A 17,789-nucleotide genomic window follows, 5' to 3' on the forward strand; every position below is an offset into this window, starting at 1 on the left:
GTGCACCCCAGATATGCTCATGGCACCAGCTTCTCTGTTTCTCGTGTATCCTACTCCAGCTTCCCTGTGATGGTGTTCCATGCCACAGGAGCAGACAGAAACATTAACGCAGGGACCAGCAGCAAATATTAGAAAAACTTCAAAATTAGTGAAAGAAGCTGGACCTGGGTGGGTCACTGTTGTAAGAGTGACTGCAGTTCTGACTGATGCTGTGTTTGCAGTGTCCCTTTGCCAGATGTCAGACCATCTCACCTGGAGAGCCCAGAACCAAGGGGAAAGCTAACGCAGTATCCACGTAAGGAGTCACAGCAGTGAAGCTGAGCCTGTTTATTTCCACCCTGACACAGAGCAAGACTCTAAACTTTAAAAAAAGGAAATAAACACAATGTTTAGGAAAAAAGTGACAAATCCTCTGCTTTTTTCAGCTGTTGGTTTGGTAACTTCTTTTTTTGAGACTCAATTCTTTCCAATCTTTTTATGCAACTATAAGAATTTATCCAAAAAATGCAGCGATGCTTGGGAACTCCAGAGGCTTCCCTGAGTGGTTTCATTGAATCACTGTGGCGCCTGCAGCAAAGCCACTGCCTGCTCACTGCCAGGAAAGTATCTGCAACTTCAGTGGCAGCTTTGAAATGTGCTTTCTGGGAAACCACATACTGTTTGAGACTCTTATCAAGTAATCTTTAGTTGTAAGAACCACAATCTGTCTAGAGGTTCCTCTTTCACTGTCCCCCTGTTTCTGCATGCAGCAGCCTAGGAGCATGGAGTGCTCGAGAACCAAGGTCCATTCCCAGCACAAGCTGCAGATCCAGGGCCTGTCTGTGCTGTGTCCAACGCAGATCCAGGCTGGGCTTCTGGGATCCACAGAGAGCAAAGGAACTATGCCAGCTTGGGGGATCTCACTCTAAGTGGACAGACAGTGTGCTCCCCAGAGCCTGAGGAGGATTCCCCCAGGAGGAAGGCCATCTTAGCATCTTCTCCACCCCCAGACAGGAGCAACCAGCCCCTAACACAAGCAACGCTGATGTCTGGTGACTGATCCCAGAGAATCTCCAGATTTGCTTCACCTTGCATTCGGAGCTTAAGGCATCTTCCATATATGATGACCTCAGTATATTGTGCATGTACAACCCTCACGGTTGGCTGGTTTTAAATAACACTTTAATTCTCCGATGACAGCTGTACTACTTAGTTGGCACAATCTCTGCAGCAGTGACTGCTCTGGGAGGAGCAGTGGTGGGGTGTTAGTTCCCGTCTGGCTGGGCTGCAGTGCGTTGCTGGTGTCAGGGGAGGCGTTTCACAGCTGCGAAAAACTTGTAAATGAAAATCAAAGGAGAAGATGCAAGATGGCTTAATCCGAAAACCATGCTAGCAGTTCTCTGTGGCCACTTGCTAGTTGTTAGCAAAAAAGGAGAAAAATTACCATTACAGCGGTATTTCAGGTTGGACCAGATGATGTTTTCCTGAGAGAAGCAGAAAACTCCAAGCCGTCCTCCACGCATCGTGGTGTCTATAGTGACACCAGAGTCTGCCACTAGGTCAGAGCCTTCGTAAAATCTTGCCCTTAGTGAAAGCAAATAGAATCTGTATTAGGTCTTCTCTAAGGCTGCAGCATTTATAAAAGTAGTGTCATTTATTGGTGCCATTTGTCATTAACAATCCATGTTGATTCTAGCCTTGGACATGCCTTCCTGCCAGCAGCTAGCCTAGGGAAGAAAAAGCAGTTCAAGCTCCTTTGCAGTGCTCCTTCACAGGAGCACTGCTGCTCTCAAGAAAGAGCTCAGATGGGAGAAGGTTTTGTGTTTTGGTGATTTTTTTTTTTTTTTTTTTTTTAAATAACATATCCAGCAAAAGTCAAAAGAATGTTTTACCCTGCCATCAGTCCTGTGTCAGTCCACAGCTGATCACTATAGCAGAAAGGGGGAATCAGGTTAGGTCAGCTGAAGAAGGCCAGATGGACTTTGTCTCATGCAGTTTAACTTTTTTTTTTTTTAAACAGGCAAAATTTCAAACAAACCATTTAGAATCTTAAAGCTGCTTCCCTGACTGTCAGATTTCTTTTAAAAATGTGAAAATGATTAATTCCAGGAACAGTTTTGATGATCTGGCACTTCCTTGTTACAGAAACTGTCAGCAAATTCTCAAATAACTCTGGGAACAGCAGCGCCCTGCCAGATTTCCAGCACATGCCCTGTACTGGGCACACTGGAGCCAGCTGAGCTATCAATGCTGGATATGCCAAGTCCACAGCCTCTGGGGTACCGGGTAAACAACTTACTGGATGATGAGCCTGGAGGGCCCTATTTTGGATGAGGGCACCGTTGTGTTAGGGCCAGTTTAAATGCAAGAAAATAGTGGGTGGTGAAGGGAAAGAAAGTTCCTATGTCTTTCCATAACATATGAAAAAAACAAAACAAAACAAACAAACAATTCCTGTTATGTTCCTGAGTTTATTTTCTGATTTGCGGAGGCAGTTCAGAATTATCTGTACAATGAACAGAGCTTGTTTTCTTCCAAGCTTCCATGGGAGAGGCTGGCTCAAGTGCCTTTTTCCTAGGCTTCTTTGTAGCATCGGAAAAGCTCTGTGAGACACATTATGGTCCGTGGCATCCAGCCTGAACAGACCACAGTGAGCTGTGGATGGAGTGCAGTCAGAGACTTGCTTTAAGCCTGACTGCATTCGGTTCGACAGATTTTGTGACACTGGCATTACCTCCTTCCTCAGCTACAGGGTCTGTTAATTAGGCTGGCTAGAGAGACTGCAACCACAGGCAGATGACTGCTTGTAAAGCAGTTTCACAAACAGCCTGGTCTAAAGGGAACCCAAAATCTATTCACTGCTGCCCAGTGGCTAGGACACAGTGACTGACAGTACAAATGTTCTTAAATCAAACATGCTTACTCCAATTACTGCTGAAGGTGATGCTCTGCACCAGAAAAGTGGAATTATTACACCACCAAGATACTGCATCTCAGCTGCAAGGTGGTGATTTCTTGAAGAACAACTAACCTCCCTGTGTTTATTCTATTATGAGGCTGCAAAACCTGAGCTCATGGTGATGGAGCAGTTTATTTTTTTCATTTTTTTTCATAATCAAACTCTTCCTTCTGAATAGTGATCTGTTTTTAAATAACTTGTTTTTTCAAATAACAAAATGAGTCTGGTTAGCATGCACTTAAGAGCATCAACAAACTTTCTGGGTACATGCTATGCAATCTCAGATCTTTCATATCGTGATAATTACTAACCATAGGATCACAGCCATTAAGTGGACAACTTTATTTCTGTTCTCACAGAATATAAAAGCAAACTGCTACAATTCCAACTGAAAGATCAAAATTAAGAAATATTGTAATGCATTGTTTTTCAGGTCAGAGGCCAACAGTACCTTGGAAAACAAAGTATTAAAGCCATTAAATGGCTTATTAGTGTGGGGCAGTTACACATGGTACAAAACAGAGTCACAAAACAGGGTTGGCTTGCAATTGTCTTTCCTAGGAAAAGAATTGCAGGTGGAATTTCACAATTCTGACCTGTTTCAATGCTTCGTAACTGCAAAGCACAGATACATTGTGGCTTCTCAGATTCCCACTTACATTAGGTGTTGAGCACAGTTTAAGCAGACATACAACCTGTAGTTACCTTAGCAATCCTTTCCTGTCTTACCTGATATATCCAATCTGGGGTCTGTGCTGCAAGAACCAGCGGTAGGAGACCTTGTCCTTCCACCCTACGTTCCGGGGGTCCTTCCACAGCAGTCTGACCTGGTCACTGGTGTCCCCCGTGTGCCAGAGGGAGTTGCGGAGGTGCTCACCAGGGCCTGTCTTTGATTTCACAGCCTGCAGAAACATAATTTTCCAGTGCTGACCACAGAGGTATGTTGTTTCCAGAAGCTCCAAGTCTTTTGTAGTGGGGAGGTCTGCAGAAGCACCCTCCCTCCCACTCACAAGCCCATAACTGCCTTCATAACTACAGCTAGTGCTTGCACAGAATAATAAGTGAGCATTTGGGACTAAGGAGAAGCAAGCAACCTGACCAGCTACAGTCAGAGGATAATCAGAGCAGAGACTAAATGCTCCAGCTGATGAGCAGGGGCAGGACTGGTGATGGAGTTCCTTACAAAACAGCTCTGTTAGCAGGGCTGAGTGGCAGCAGTCTGACCGCAGATTTGATGCCCACAGCAGGGGGAGAACAGCAGTCAGGCAGCACTGCTGACGCACAGCCCAGTGGCTTGGCCACAGCAGAGCTGCCAACACGCAGCACGAGGTCTGTCGGCTGTCAGGGTGGCACTGCCAGGCTGTGACCACCGTGTCCTCAGCTAGGAGGCAGGACCGGTACCTTTAGCTGAATGCCGGGCTCTGCCACAGCTCTGAAGGGAGTCGCCTGCCAGTACGTCTGCTCCGTCTGTTTCCACATTACCACGTAAAAGCTAGAGCTGTCTTGATAGCCAAAAATAAAACCAGCGTAGTCATCGTCTGTCACCGTGTTCACGTGGAAAGTGCCCTCAAAGTCAACACCATTAAAAGCTGTGTAACCTAAGAGGACGCACAGGTTAAAACCAAGCCTGCAGACAACATGTTTGCATGCCAAAAGATTTTCTGCTGTAAAGCCTGAATCTCAGAAGAGGGGCACATACCAACAGCAAGGCCAGGATCACTGTTCATGGTCTGCACGATTTCCATGCCCTGTAAGATTAAATTCAGGGTGGTTAGTGTGCCTGACGAATTGGGTTGGCTAAGCCTGTCAAGCCCCTTCTGGCCTCCTGCTAGCACCACCTCCATCCGTCTCCTCCTTTGGCTCATAACATGTCTGTAACACTTGTAGCTCTGAATTAAAATGAAAGCTATAATCAAATCCTAATGTTTCAGCTGCTTGTGCGCACAGAGGCAGGAAGGATTTTTCTCTTCCCACTGCAGGACTCAATTTACTGGTATTCTGGTACTTTCCCTCCCTCTTCCAATTCTCCTGAAATCACCAAATCACTGGGCAGAATTGGAGATGGGACTGAAAAAAACAAATGGGGGAAGAGGGCTTTTGCAAAGCTTAGCTCACAGAATTTGACAACAGACTTTAAGACTAAACTGACTGCCAGGACTGGCCTAAGGAAGGTTTATGTATTTCAGCTCCACTTGGCAGTGGGAGTCAAATGTGCATTCCTTGCGACTCTGAACACATTCACCTCCTGAAGACTAAAATGTGTCAGTGTAAATAACATTTACTGGACTCTATCTAGGAGTAAATGCTCTGCTATATGGCAGCTCAGACTTTCAAACAATAGAAAGGACTCATGAGACTTTGTTATTTCATCAGGATGACACAAAAGTCTCATGTTTGCCATCTTGGCAGCAGTGAAATCCACCGAGCACAAGTCAACCAGCTTATAGTTATTTTAGTTCATTAGCAGCATCAAGCTTCAAGCTGTCACGCACTGAAGGAAAAGTTGTTTCACTGTAACACCTGTAAAACAGTCAGCCAACAAGCAATTTCCATTTCTCACTTGTTTGCGAGAGGTCCAGCAATTATAGACACAGTTTTACTGTGCTTTTCAGATGATCTTTCTCAGCCAGGTGACAAAGACCAGAGAGATGTATTTTTACCTGGTTCAGAACCACCCAGTTGGGATCAATCTGCGCATCTCCCTCTGGGTCCAGCACTACTGTCTGGTAGGCCCTAAAGTCTGTCAAGGTGATCTCCGCATTCTCAGGGCAGACATCGATCCGATCAATTACCGTATCCTGGTCAAAATCAGACTCGCAGATATCCCCAACTCCATCACCTGTATGCAGCAGAGAAGCGAGAGCAGATTCATGGTGTAGCAGGTAGACACACCTGGCCTAGTCACTGCACCAGGGTGTCCAAGGAGCAGGTGAATGGAGACTCAGCCCTGATGACCAAAAAAATCCCTGGGGATGGGACCCAAGGAGCTCTGTCTTGGCCAAAGGCACAGTCCTGGGATACAGTGCTGTGCAGGGAGTGTATGCACACGTGGTGACTGGGGCAGGTTAAGTGTGTGTGTTGGGGAAAGACATGGTACTATAAGCACCAAATCAGCTACTGAAAGCCCAGCTTACCATTGTCATCTTCCTGCCCTGGGTTGGGGACCAGCCTGCAGTTGTCAGGACCAGGGGGCAGGAGGTCAGGAATGCCATCGTTATCATCATCCTCATCACACTCGTCACCCAGCCCGTCCTTATCGGTGTCCAGCTGGGAGCTGTTAATGATGGTGGGGCAGTTGTCTGTGCTGTCCTGGTGCCCGTCACCATCGCTGCAAGCACGGAGACAAAAAGAAACAAACAGCACACCAGCATCAGCTCCTGCCTCTGCATGGGGGAGAGCACCTGTATCTGAAGGGGACCTGCACCAGGGGCACCCCTGGAGCTGGCAAACAGAGAAGGAGGACGTTGTGACCTGGTGTCACTTAGGCAGCTGAACAGCAAAGAGACAAGGAACAATCAGGCCATACGGTAAGGTGGCAGAGGAAGAAGGCTACCCAGATGAGGAAAACAGAAGGAAGCCTTACAGGGAGTGGGAAAAGATTCCACAGCCAGGATCCCAAATGACACCCGCTCCTAACAAGCACCTAAAGCACACCCAACAAGTGCCGTGTCACCAACCAAAAGGCACCCAGGAGACACAGTAAGAGGTCAACTGTCGGCATCTCTGCCCATAACATCCACAAGTGTCTCAGTGCTCATGAATGCGTGAATGTGAGTGAAATCTGTGAAAGAATCTGTGTGAGCACCAGAAATCAGACTCTTTTTTTTTTTTTTTTTTTTAAAAAAAAAAGCACCACTTTCAACCTCCTGCATACCAAGTTTCGTTACATTACTTTCCCCTGGGTAGCTAAGCAGTAAGGAGTCTGCAGCTCCCAAGCACAACAAAAAACATCAGGTGGTTACATGAAGAGTCACCAGTAGCAGAGAGACAAACTATAGGAAAGGGTTTGGGAAGTTATGGAATGGCTGCCTTGTTTTTCCATTTAAAAGGCTAAGTACATCTTAACCACTGGGACAAAGAAAAAAAGAGGGCTTGAGGGGCTTGTACTTCTTGTTTCCAACAGATTTTTTTTTTTAGCCCAAGAGCTAAATGCAGCTGTTGTATTTCTAGGATTCTGGGCACACTGGCCTGATGAGATTTTATTCCACAGGGGAGGTGCAGGGACACTTCAGACATGTGCCCAGAGATTAGGATAAAAGCCTAAAGTCAGGTGTGTTTTGCACACACACTGCAAACAAAATGTTTTCTGGCAAGGTGAACATACTTCCCCTCTGCAGCCTTTTGTTTAGCATAGGCAGAGCAAAAGAGGCTGCGTTGCAGTTTACAGCTATGCATATTCCCACCTGTCACTCCCTGCTTAAGAAAGGTGCTTTAATTTTAGATCAGAGCAACTAATGCCTACAAGTCCTTAAGTGGAAAAACAATGAGGACCATGCACATCTGTCTGTTGAGAGGTTAACCTCAGGCAGGACAACAGTATGTTCTACCAGGAGATTCTTCCTGCAGATTAGTTAGGTTTGAGGAAAAAAATACATGTCCCTTCTTGAAAACAGGAAAAAAAACAAGGCCGTACTTAAAACAGCTCCCAAACACTGGGCGCCTCATCAGCTAGTGGTTCAAAACTCTCAGAAGTGCTCCCAGCAGAAGTGGGGAAGTAGACTCCTGAACTCATAGCAGCCACCAAGAGCCACAAGGTCAGACCTTGCAGCTTGGTTGCGTCAGCACAGGATTTATCACTTCCCTTTCCCCTCGCTTCAAGTGAGGAGCACGGGGGAGGACTTGATGCCCTCAAAGGTGGTTGTGCAGAACCTGCTTCCAGAGAGGTGTCACGCAGTTTGCTGTAGGACATGCTCCCCTGAACAGTCGGGGCATGTGAAGGCCATAGAGCAGCCTTGCCACTCTTGCTGTGTCTAAAGCAAAGTGGTATATTTGGAAATGTTTTGTGCATGCTAATAAAGTTCTGAAACACTGTGTTCTTATGGAAATCCACATACCCCTTAACTGTGAAATTTCTGCTAAAGCAGAGAGAGGAATGCTAAATTGTTTCTAAAAAAGAGAGGAATGAAAAAGGAAGAAAATTAAAAAAAAAAAAAAAAAAAAGAGCATGTTCCCTCACTATGAAGCTCTGCGTGGTGCTCAGAGTGTGATTCCTGACACTGCTATTAGTGTCATTTCCACAGAAATTCATAGGAAGTGTTTGTGAACATGGGGCTGGAGTGAAGGGCTCCATTACCGTACTGCTACAGGGAATTGAACCAACAAGGCTTATAAATCACAACGTTGTTTTTGAAATGACCCCCTTGAGGAGGTATTAAAATCAAATGCTGCCTAGTATGAGGGATAACAATTCTCCAAGAACCAGCAGAATGCTTCAGCTCACACTAGCCTGTTCTCTTCCCTGCTGCTGTCATAAGCTATAACACACTGTACCTGTCCTGATTGGTATCACACGAATCTCCAACCAGGTCATTGTCGATATCAGACTGCAAAAGAAAACAGAGGAAGTTCCAGTATCAGCTGCTGAGAGCATCTATTAAAAAGGCAGTATTATCAAAACATAAACAATTAAAAATAAAAGCACGGAAAAATCTTTGTTTTGTAAAACCTATTTTCTTCTTTGCATCATTCATTTATCCAAAAAGTCAGTTTTATTAAAGAAAAACACATACAATGAATAGGCAGAGTTAAACTAGACTGGAGTAGTTCAGGATGAGCAATTCAAACAAGATTCCTCAACAACTGGAATTAAGTACCCCTTATGTCTAACTGAGGTTCATCTCTTACGTGGCTTCAAAAATCTACCATGTTTCTTTAAAGCTTCCAGCATTTAGTAGTTTCAAATGGTTTAATCAGAATTTAAAACAAATCAAAAGTCTAATTGACTTCTCACCCACAAGCAGTGAAAATTTTACGAATTAAGGACATCTAAATTTGGTCCTAATTAAAGAAATATTGAATGTAACCATATCATGCCACTGTGTGGTGTGTGGCATTGCACTTCATGGGACTGGAGCAGGCCTACATTTTACAGTCTGACAGCTGAAGAAACTAGCAGGGGAGAGATATTAACAACATCCCAGGATATTAGAATACACATTGTGGCTCCTATTTTCAATGACAGAAGCAGCTGAATCTCCACAAAATGTCCTGAATACCTACTGATAAAAAATAAACACTGGCCGCCTCATTCTCTTGAATCTTTTTGGATCTAAACAGTCCCTTCCCTTAAATAAGGACTTTTTTTTTCCTGCCTGCTAACCTGGTTTGGGTTGCTGACTGTAGGGCAGCTGTCACAGGCATCACCAACACCATCATTATCCTTGTCCTCCTGGTCTTGGTTGGGGATCCTCTGACAATTATCCAAAAGGTTCTTAATACCTAACAGAAAGTGGATAGGATGTTAGTTAAAACCAATTTATGGACAAGGTAAACATGAAGGATAGTAAAAACACTATTCCTTTCCAGCAACTATTTAATCTTGCAATGAAATAATAAATCTGCACAGCAAATCTTTCTTAGAAGTATATCCGCTCATTTAATAGATGTTAGAAACATCTTGCTGAGGAACAGCTTATAACCCAATCACACATACTTCATTAGTTACACACACTTCTTGTTCCCCACATCATATTACAGGATGGAACATTTTATCTTTGTTATTACATCTGAAGGGCTGTGACTTCTTCCAATTCTTTCAAGCCTCTTACAGCAACGGAAATAATACATTTTGTAGCTCCTAAGCATCTGAGAGAGGCAGAGCTGGATACTCTGGGACACGTTTGCATCTTTAAGGAGTTACCGAATGACCGATGACCTTAACTTATACATGAAATAAAGCTCAATTTATCTGTTATAAAGCATTCGGTGCTTCAGATGGAGACTAAAAGATATAAATTAATCTAAAAAAAATAAAAATAAAAATACTTCCAAACAGAGGTTTAATGAAGAAAGACTACATGTTACATTACACTTAGCAGCTGGTAGCAGGAAGTTTCTAATGCACAGCATTTTCTGGGCCAATTTCAAGAACAACAGAGAAGCTGTAAGTGAAGAATTACCAACCATCACCATCCATGTCATCATCACAAGCATCTCCTTTCCCATCACCATCTGTGTCCCTCTGGTCATTATTCAGGACATTGCGGCAGTTGTCACAAGCATCTCCGAAGATATCTTGGTCACTATTTCTCTGGTTAACATTGGGAATCAAGACACAGTTATCCTGCAAGACATAGATCCAAATTAGGAATGAACCATACCCTGAATCTTTCATTTCTACTTTAGTGGATTTATATAACCCTTGCCTTTATTTCTGTTTTCATGAGAAATGCTTACTGTGGGCAGTTGGATATTTTATGTGAACATCAGCTCCGGACCTGATTTCACTGGCTCCCCCTCAAAGTTTTACTTTGAGCCACACCATGGAAACACTAAACATGAACACTGAGTACCATAAGGCTTTTATTTATAACTTTGACTTCTGATTCTCATTTTGGATGGGTTCACATGAGTAACCTGTTTTGATGCCCTGGCTTCCTTACATGGACCTTCTGAAAAGCTGCAGTTCAGAGATCTCGGTAGGGCTCATAGATGCTCTCAGTGAAAGATGGTTGCCCCCTTCTGGTAGAGACTCAAACAAAAGGAAAACACTTGGAAAAATAGGATTTTTGATGCAAAAAAATGTACAAGTCTTACTCTTTTGTCATATAAGTTGCTATTGACTTTATCTTCCCCTCAGAAGGCATACAGGGAAAACTGAAATTCAAAGAAGTGTAAACAGTCTCTCACATCTAGCACACCCATGACCTCACACATGTGGAGCAAGAGGCAAAACAGAGCTTAACAGTATGGAAGTTACCTGATTGTGAAAGGGCTGAATCTGCATAGGGATTTACAGTTGAAGGAGGATTTAATATCTTTCCTTCTAGAACATTAAGAAAATGAAGTTCCTCAGACTACCAGAATTGAGGGTTGGTGTCCGTGGCAAAACAGACTGTGATTGCCTTCTACGATTGCTAGTTTGCCCTAGCTCCACACGGACATTTGTACTCTGGACAGGGCATCCTTGCTGTCTTCCTTGCAAGTGCATGAAGAAATACCACACAAGGGTCTTTGTGCAGAACACCACACATGTGAGAATATGGGGTGAATGGAAAAGAGCTTTTACAACATGAATTTATACTCTGGTGTATTCTGCAGCAGAATCCCTACATGGAAACCTCTTTCTCTTTCAGAACATGATCCAAAGCTTTTTTCAAGTTATTGGCAAGACACCCATTAATTTGGGAAGGGGGGGTGCAGGGGGGTTGGATCCCTCATGAAACTGGGAGGGGGGGGAGGGCAGGGGGGTTGGATCCCTCATGAAATGTTATGTCAGGCCAAACTGCTCTTTAAAATGAAAGACACTATGTTCCTAAAGACCATGTTATGGGAGAGTGTAAAAGGAGACAAGTTCTGTATAAAAAAAGATGTAAAATTCAATGCTAAAATGTAACATAGCATAGATTGGTGGGACTTAAGGATAGGTGAGGTAGCCCTAGTTTTTTTGGTATATTCTTTTTTAGGTCTAATAAAAGGGACCTTTATATAAAGAAAAAAGTAGGATTTAGAGAGCTGCTGACAGTGTTGTGTATGAGATAATCTTCAGTAAATAGTAGCACGCAGATTTCAAAATCACTGCCTACTGCAGTAGTGTGAGATTCTTCTGTTTGCACAGACTCCTTTACCCTGTTCTACGCACAGCACCTGGTCATTGGGAATGCCATCTCCATCTGCATCTTCATCACAGGCATCTCCAACCCCATCACCATCAGCATCTTCCTGCCCAGAGTTTGGGACAAATTTGCAGTTGTCCTAGACAAAAAGTGAGATATGTCTGGTGTTCTATGGGTTAAAGTCACTGAAAATAAAAAATTATCAGCTTTTCTACTATTGTTTTAATTAATCAAATGAAGCAACTTATCCACAGGAATACAGTAACTTGAAAAAGGATCTAGTCATGTTTCTCAGCCCCCTTCATGCTCTGAATTATTATAGGAATTATTATAGAATTAAGAAAGAATTTCTTACCTTTCTGCAGCTTTCAGCAGGGCAAGAGAGCTCTTCATTTGGGTAGCCATCAATGTCAACATCTTTTCCACAAATATAACCATCACCAGCCCAGCCAATGCCACACTATCAATAAAACACCATGGTAGTACTACCAAAAGGTTAACGAGTCCCGTCAGAAATATTTAAGAGGGAAATTTGGCATCAATCTTGAAAATGCTGACATGCAGAAGGCACAGTCACTGCAGTATAATGAAGTACACCTCAGCAACTCTCAATGTGAACAGAAAATCCTTAATTCAAGCTCTCTGTATCTACAAACAGCCAGAATAAGCTAAGGCTTTGTTTTAAATGGACTCTACCTGCAACACCTAATGATTTCAGTTGGAGCCATAGGTTTATTTCAGATACCTGACAGGAGTCAGTTCTGATTCTTCATCTGTGGATGGAGAAAAGACAGAAAAGCAGGACCTAGGCAGAATGTGCATACAGCATCTCGGCAAGGGACCCATGGTTAGGTGGGTGCTTTATTCAGTATCTCAAGAATAAATCTGCAACTAGAGGAAATTTTAAAAGAAAACTGTTCTGACAGTTACTCATTTTGCATCGCCAAAGCAAGTACATCTTGACACAAGTTTCTCCAAGCCAATGAAATTGGTATTGTTTCAAAACAATCCCTAATTTGTAACTGAACACACATGCAGAGAATTTCATGTTAAACGCTGGCCTCTCCTTAAAACAAAGACTTGCCTAACACAAGTAACATCTTTCCATTACAGCATGAACCTAAAATATCCTCATTTCTTCATCTTTGAAATAGATGTACTTAAAAAGGAGACCAAAGCAAGTTCCAGCAAAAGCATGTACTGTACCCAAATTTAGGACAAAGGACTAGTTTCTTGCTTCCCCTTGCAACATGGAAAAAAATACGTAATATGCTTATATAATATATAATACATAATATATTTCAGTTAAACTCCTACAATAAAAGTTCGTATGCCATTTAGCGTTCTTCTGTTCCCAGGGCTCGAAAGCACAGTACAGCCTACCTGTGCCTAGGATCTGTAGTCACGTTTGGAAAATTGCCAAATTTTGTCAGCAGACAAATACGGGCATTGTGCTTATGCAGACAGGATCTCTAATTACTGCTACACAGCTAAAAAGCCTGCATGCAGAAGAGCACCAGCAGAGGAATTTGCCCTTGTGCTGTCTTTTTACAGTGACGCTTGATAGTCCTTTTGAAGGAGACTGTAGAAAGTCTATAAAAGCCATTCCCCCCAAAATCTGATCATGCAAACACTAGCAACCCACACAGTAAATATAGCACATAAGTATGGCTGCCTTATAGATGTACTGCAAGGAGAAAAAAATTGCCAGACAGATTCAGTTCAGTTATTTTCATAACTGGTCTGGGCCATTGTGTTGCAGTTTGGTTGAAAACCCAACAATACTGATAAAATGGCCACAAAGACCAGCTCAGTTCCAGGCTAAAAAAGGCTGTTTTGCACTGTACAAATGCATGAACTTATGAACTCACAATGCATGTCACCTCCCCTCTCCGTTCCTCAATGCACCGGGCATGGACACTGCATGGATTGAGGGCTCGACTTCTGCAGCTTCTCTCAGCCTGGCATCCCCTGACTTGGTCTCCTGTGTATCCTGATTTGCACTGGCCACAGTGATAAGAACCCTGTAAGAACAAAAAGTTATTAATCATGCTTTTAACAGGACTTTATTTTTTTTTTTTTTTTTTTCAAAAATCAAGTTTGTGAGCAAGACTCATGTCATACGGCTTATGCTGTGCAAGTGTAGTTTTTCATACCCTGATTCTTTTTCCACTGTGAACAAGCTTTCTTTCCACACAAAATCCATGTTTGCCTCCCACAGTACATGCTGTAAAACATGCTCAACTGCTGAGACCATTTTTTTGTTCCATTTGAGCTACTTCCAAATAGTCAAAACTTTGTGTCAAATTCTAAGCAGCATCTGATTATTCAGATTCGATGCTCTTATTTCAGTGTAAAGCTGACCTGACTACTTATCTAAACTGAACTGGGAACAACAATCAAAGAGTGACAAGAAGTTCATCTTTATCTTTGCTCCACTATTTTTTTTCCAACTTGAATGTTTTCAAGCCAATCTGAGCTAAATCTTATTCTTTAGAAAGGAAATCATAACTCTAAGACAGTCATCTCCATTTACACTGCAGTAAGAACATACATGCAACCTTTTGCAGTGATTTACCTAGAAACATGTATGTATTTTTGAGTTATATTTGTGCAACTCTCTTATATAAACAAATGCAAAAAAGCTAAGCCATGGAATTTCAGTTTGTGTTGGGACAATCACTAAAAAAGATATAAACAGATATATGCTGATAAGAAGAGACTTTCTTCAAGCACTGATTATAGCTTTTGTCTCTCACATAAAAGTTAACTGAAAATAACCTTTCTTCCTTATAGAGAATTTGCATGCCACAATACGAGCAGAGCAGGCTGAGGGGAGGCCTCGTGGCGGCCTGCAGCTCCCTCACTGTGGAGCGGAGGGGCAGGCGCTGAGCTCTGCTCTCTGGGGACAGCGACAGGACCCGAGGGAACGGCATGGAGCTGGGACAGGGGAGGGTTAGGCTGGGGGTTAGGGAAAGGGTCTGCACCCAGAGGGTGGCCAGACACTGGGACAGGCTCCCCAGGGCAGTGGGCACAGCACCGAGCCTGATGGAGTTCAGGAAGCATTTGGACAGCACTCTCAGACATCTGGCTTGACTTTTGAGTGGTCCTGTGTGGAGGAGTTGAACTTGATGATCCTTGTGGACCCCTTCCAACGTGGAATATTCTATGATTCTATCAATAATTATTTTTGATATGTCAAAGAACAGGAGTAAACAGTCCTCTGACAAACTTGTCTACCCACCTCTTTATGAAATAGGTGCTTCAGATGACTTCACCCATACACAGCGTGCTGCATGAACTGTCAGGACTGCCCCAGCCCAGCATGACAGAGAGATAAATTCACTACACAACTGGGCATTATTTATTTTTTTTTTCCTGTGTTCCTAGCTAACTTCAGTGCAAACTTTAACTTTACGCCATTTTCATAACTTTCAGACTGAAAGACTTAGAGATGAATGAGCAATAATGTGATCATCATGCAGATGGTACGGCCTTTGCAAAACTCAACAGTATGTGCACTTCCTCTTAATGGACACCAGGGTAGTATCCTCGTGAGCCTGCTAAATTTACTCAGTATATTCTGTTCTATATCAAGCTCTGGTATGCACTAAACCAGACTTTGAGGCAGCATTTCTAGACCAAACTCTTTCTAAAGGAAGACAGGAGCAAAAAAACCCATGCTGCTCTGTTTGACAGCTGGCAGACCTCTTGTCGCCCTCTGCAAACGAGGCCTGACAGCCGCCAGAAGAGGGCTAGTCATGCAGTAAGATACAACCTGTGTGAGAAGCACTCCAGATACCAGAATACATACGTATCCAGTGAGAAACATACTGAATAGTGAAAACTGAACAATGAACCTAGAAAGACAAGGTTATTTGCAAGGAAAATAAATCACTGGGAACACTGCTGGTAGCCTCCACAACATCCAGCTAAAAAAAAAAAAAAAAAAAAAAAAAAGAGCACCCTTACACCTGTAGGTTATTTTAACCCCTCTCTTATTATGAACAAAGTCTGCTCTATACAACCAGCTGTAGCAGAAGAACATTTGACACTGCCATAAGTTAAACGAATGCTTATTTGTGTCCAAATTGCTTCAGAGCCTTAAATTGGTTGTGTAACCACTCTACTGGATCCTAATATCTTTCAAACCAGTTCTACTCATGCTATGCTTGCTTTGATGGATTTAATACTTATAGGTATTAAACGTGTTATATGAATTGCAGCTCTCCTCTCCTTCTCTCTGTGCTTATATAGATGGATAACAAATACAACAAAAAATATCCTAATGAAGTGGAGACTTTCTATAAAAAGAGCATTCAGAGGAACAGCTTGCTGCAGCAGTTGCTAGATGGGAAGAGATGAGGGGAAGCAAAGATTCAGTATTTGAAAGGAGTTTCCTTGCCATAACAGATTCATAAACACACGTAATTGGAGGATGTGGAAAGAAAAGTTACTGCCATTCCTCATTGAAAAGGATATGGACACAACTCAGGTAGACATATTAATGCCAAATCAAGTATTGATTATTTCATTATTAGTCACGGAAACGGGAAGGGATTCTTTAGTTTTGAGTAAGCCAACAAATAGGTTATATTATTCAGCTCTTGAATCAGAGCCAAGAATCCCATTCTAGCTTCAATGAATTTTAAAACAATCTCTTTTTTTAGTACTCACAAATGAAAAATCACTTACCAAAGTGTTAATACAATGGGAATTTGGAACACAGAGTCCATGCCCGCCATTCTGACATTCATCAATATCTAAGCAGATCTAGGAACAAAACAAAACAACATATAGCAAAAACTACGTCAGCTTGAGATCTAAATCTGAAGATAAGCCACCAAAGTTCATCTACACTCTGAATGTCAGAGACATACCCCACAGGTTCAGTTTTTGGATGGATCTCCAGACACATACCAACCCTGAAGAGACACCATGCAATACAGGAAACTTCAACCTTAGGATGGGATTCTGGTTCAACCATAAGAATTTAGATAAGAACTATGTTCCCCTTGTAGGGCACTACAGGAATTTTAAAAAACAAACAAACAAACAAACAAACAAAAACCAGCAAAACAGGCTTCTTATCACCACTCTTCCTAGTTCAGAATAAGTTTACAAAGTTCAACAGAGTTTCTCTTTAAAATTGATTAGATACATACAAAAATAATGACTTTTTTTTGTGCCTCCACAACAGTCCTGATTATTGGACTGTTAATACTCACATCAAAGACAAACAAACACAACCTAAGATCTTCTAACTGAAACACTCCAAGCTCTGTCTAACTATGAAAGGTAACCATGGAATGACTAAAATATAAATGAAATGTGATACTGGTTTAAAGCGGCACCTTGCAATGGAGGTTCCTGCAGAGATGCTGCCACTCACCTGCTTATTGCTCTTGGCATAGCTGAGTCCCACACCTTGCACAGTTTGTCCTGTATATCCTGGGGGACAGGTCTCACATCGGAAACCTGGAACAGTGTTCACACAACGCACTCCAGGGAAGCAAGGGCTGTAACGGCACTGCAAAGAGAAAAAAACAAAAAAATCAACCAAGCACTGGTTCACACTTCAGTAACATCCAGACCAACTACGTGCATAGACCTCTCAGTCAGCCCCTGCCTAGGCAATGCTAAATGCAAGTGTCTTCTGTTCACAACTGACTTGCAGAGAAAAGTTTCAGGTATGTCTGACCCCAGTGGGTCTTCAGCTATCCCCATAATTTAAATTACAATATTCCATTTTTGCCTGCAGTTGATGCCCTAAGTTCTGATCCTCATCCTTCCTGTTGTTGGACAGGTTCAGCTCCCTTGGAGGATGAGAATCTCCCTAGAAGGGCCCAGACCACATTATCTGGAAAGCAGCAAGGCTGCAACCCACAAAAGGTCCTGCAGTTGTGTTCTGTATACACTGAAGCAGCAGCAGCGTTTTCCCTTGTATGTATGAGGGCAAATTTCAGAAGTAAGGAGTAAACCACATGTGAGCCAGATGAACAGGGTTATGTCAGTAGCACCCACACATTTCTAGACCAGAGGCCCACTGGCAACCCTCAGCACTTCTCCCAACATAC

General features: G+C 42.8%; 1 protein-coding gene across 1 annotated transcript in view; it reads right to left on the reverse strand.

Moving 5' to 3' along the window:
- The window catches only part of THBS4 (thrombospondin 4), a 38,852-nt gene that overhangs the window by 886 nt on the left and 20,177 nt on the right, over window positions 1-17,789 (reverse strand). The window contains exons 8-21 of the mRNA XM_082782623.1: window positions 17,105-17,242; window positions 16,408-16,485; window positions 13,584-13,736; window positions 12,068-12,172; window positions 11,744-11,851; window positions 10,061-10,220; window positions 9,258-9,376; window positions 8,429-8,481; window positions 6,073-6,266; window positions 5,599-5,777; window positions 4,638-4,686; window positions 4,340-4,536; window positions 3,668-3,840; window positions 1,424-1,563 (exon numbers count right to left, since the gene is read on the reverse strand). Of these exons, the coding sequence (XP_082638749.1) occupies window positions 1,424-1,563; window positions 3,668-3,840; window positions 4,340-4,536; window positions 4,638-4,686; window positions 5,599-5,777; window positions 6,073-6,266; window positions 8,429-8,481; window positions 9,258-9,376; window positions 10,061-10,220; window positions 11,744-11,851; window positions 12,068-12,172; window positions 13,584-13,736; window positions 16,408-16,485; window positions 17,105-17,242 (1,846 nt within the window). The remainder of the gene's footprint in view (window positions 1-1,423; window positions 1,564-3,667; window positions 3,841-4,339; window positions 4,537-4,637; window positions 4,687-5,598; window positions 5,778-6,072; window positions 6,267-8,428; window positions 8,482-9,257; window positions 9,377-10,060; window positions 10,221-11,743; window positions 11,852-12,067; window positions 12,173-13,583; window positions 13,737-16,407; window positions 16,486-17,104; window positions 17,243-17,789) is intronic.

Source organism: Aythya marila (assembly GCF_965140915.1).
Source record: "Aythya marila genome assembly, chromosome: Z".
In the NCBI taxonomy this organism is placed as follows: domain Eukaryota; kingdom Metazoa; phylum Chordata; class Aves; order Anseriformes; family Anatidae; genus Aythya; species Aythya marila.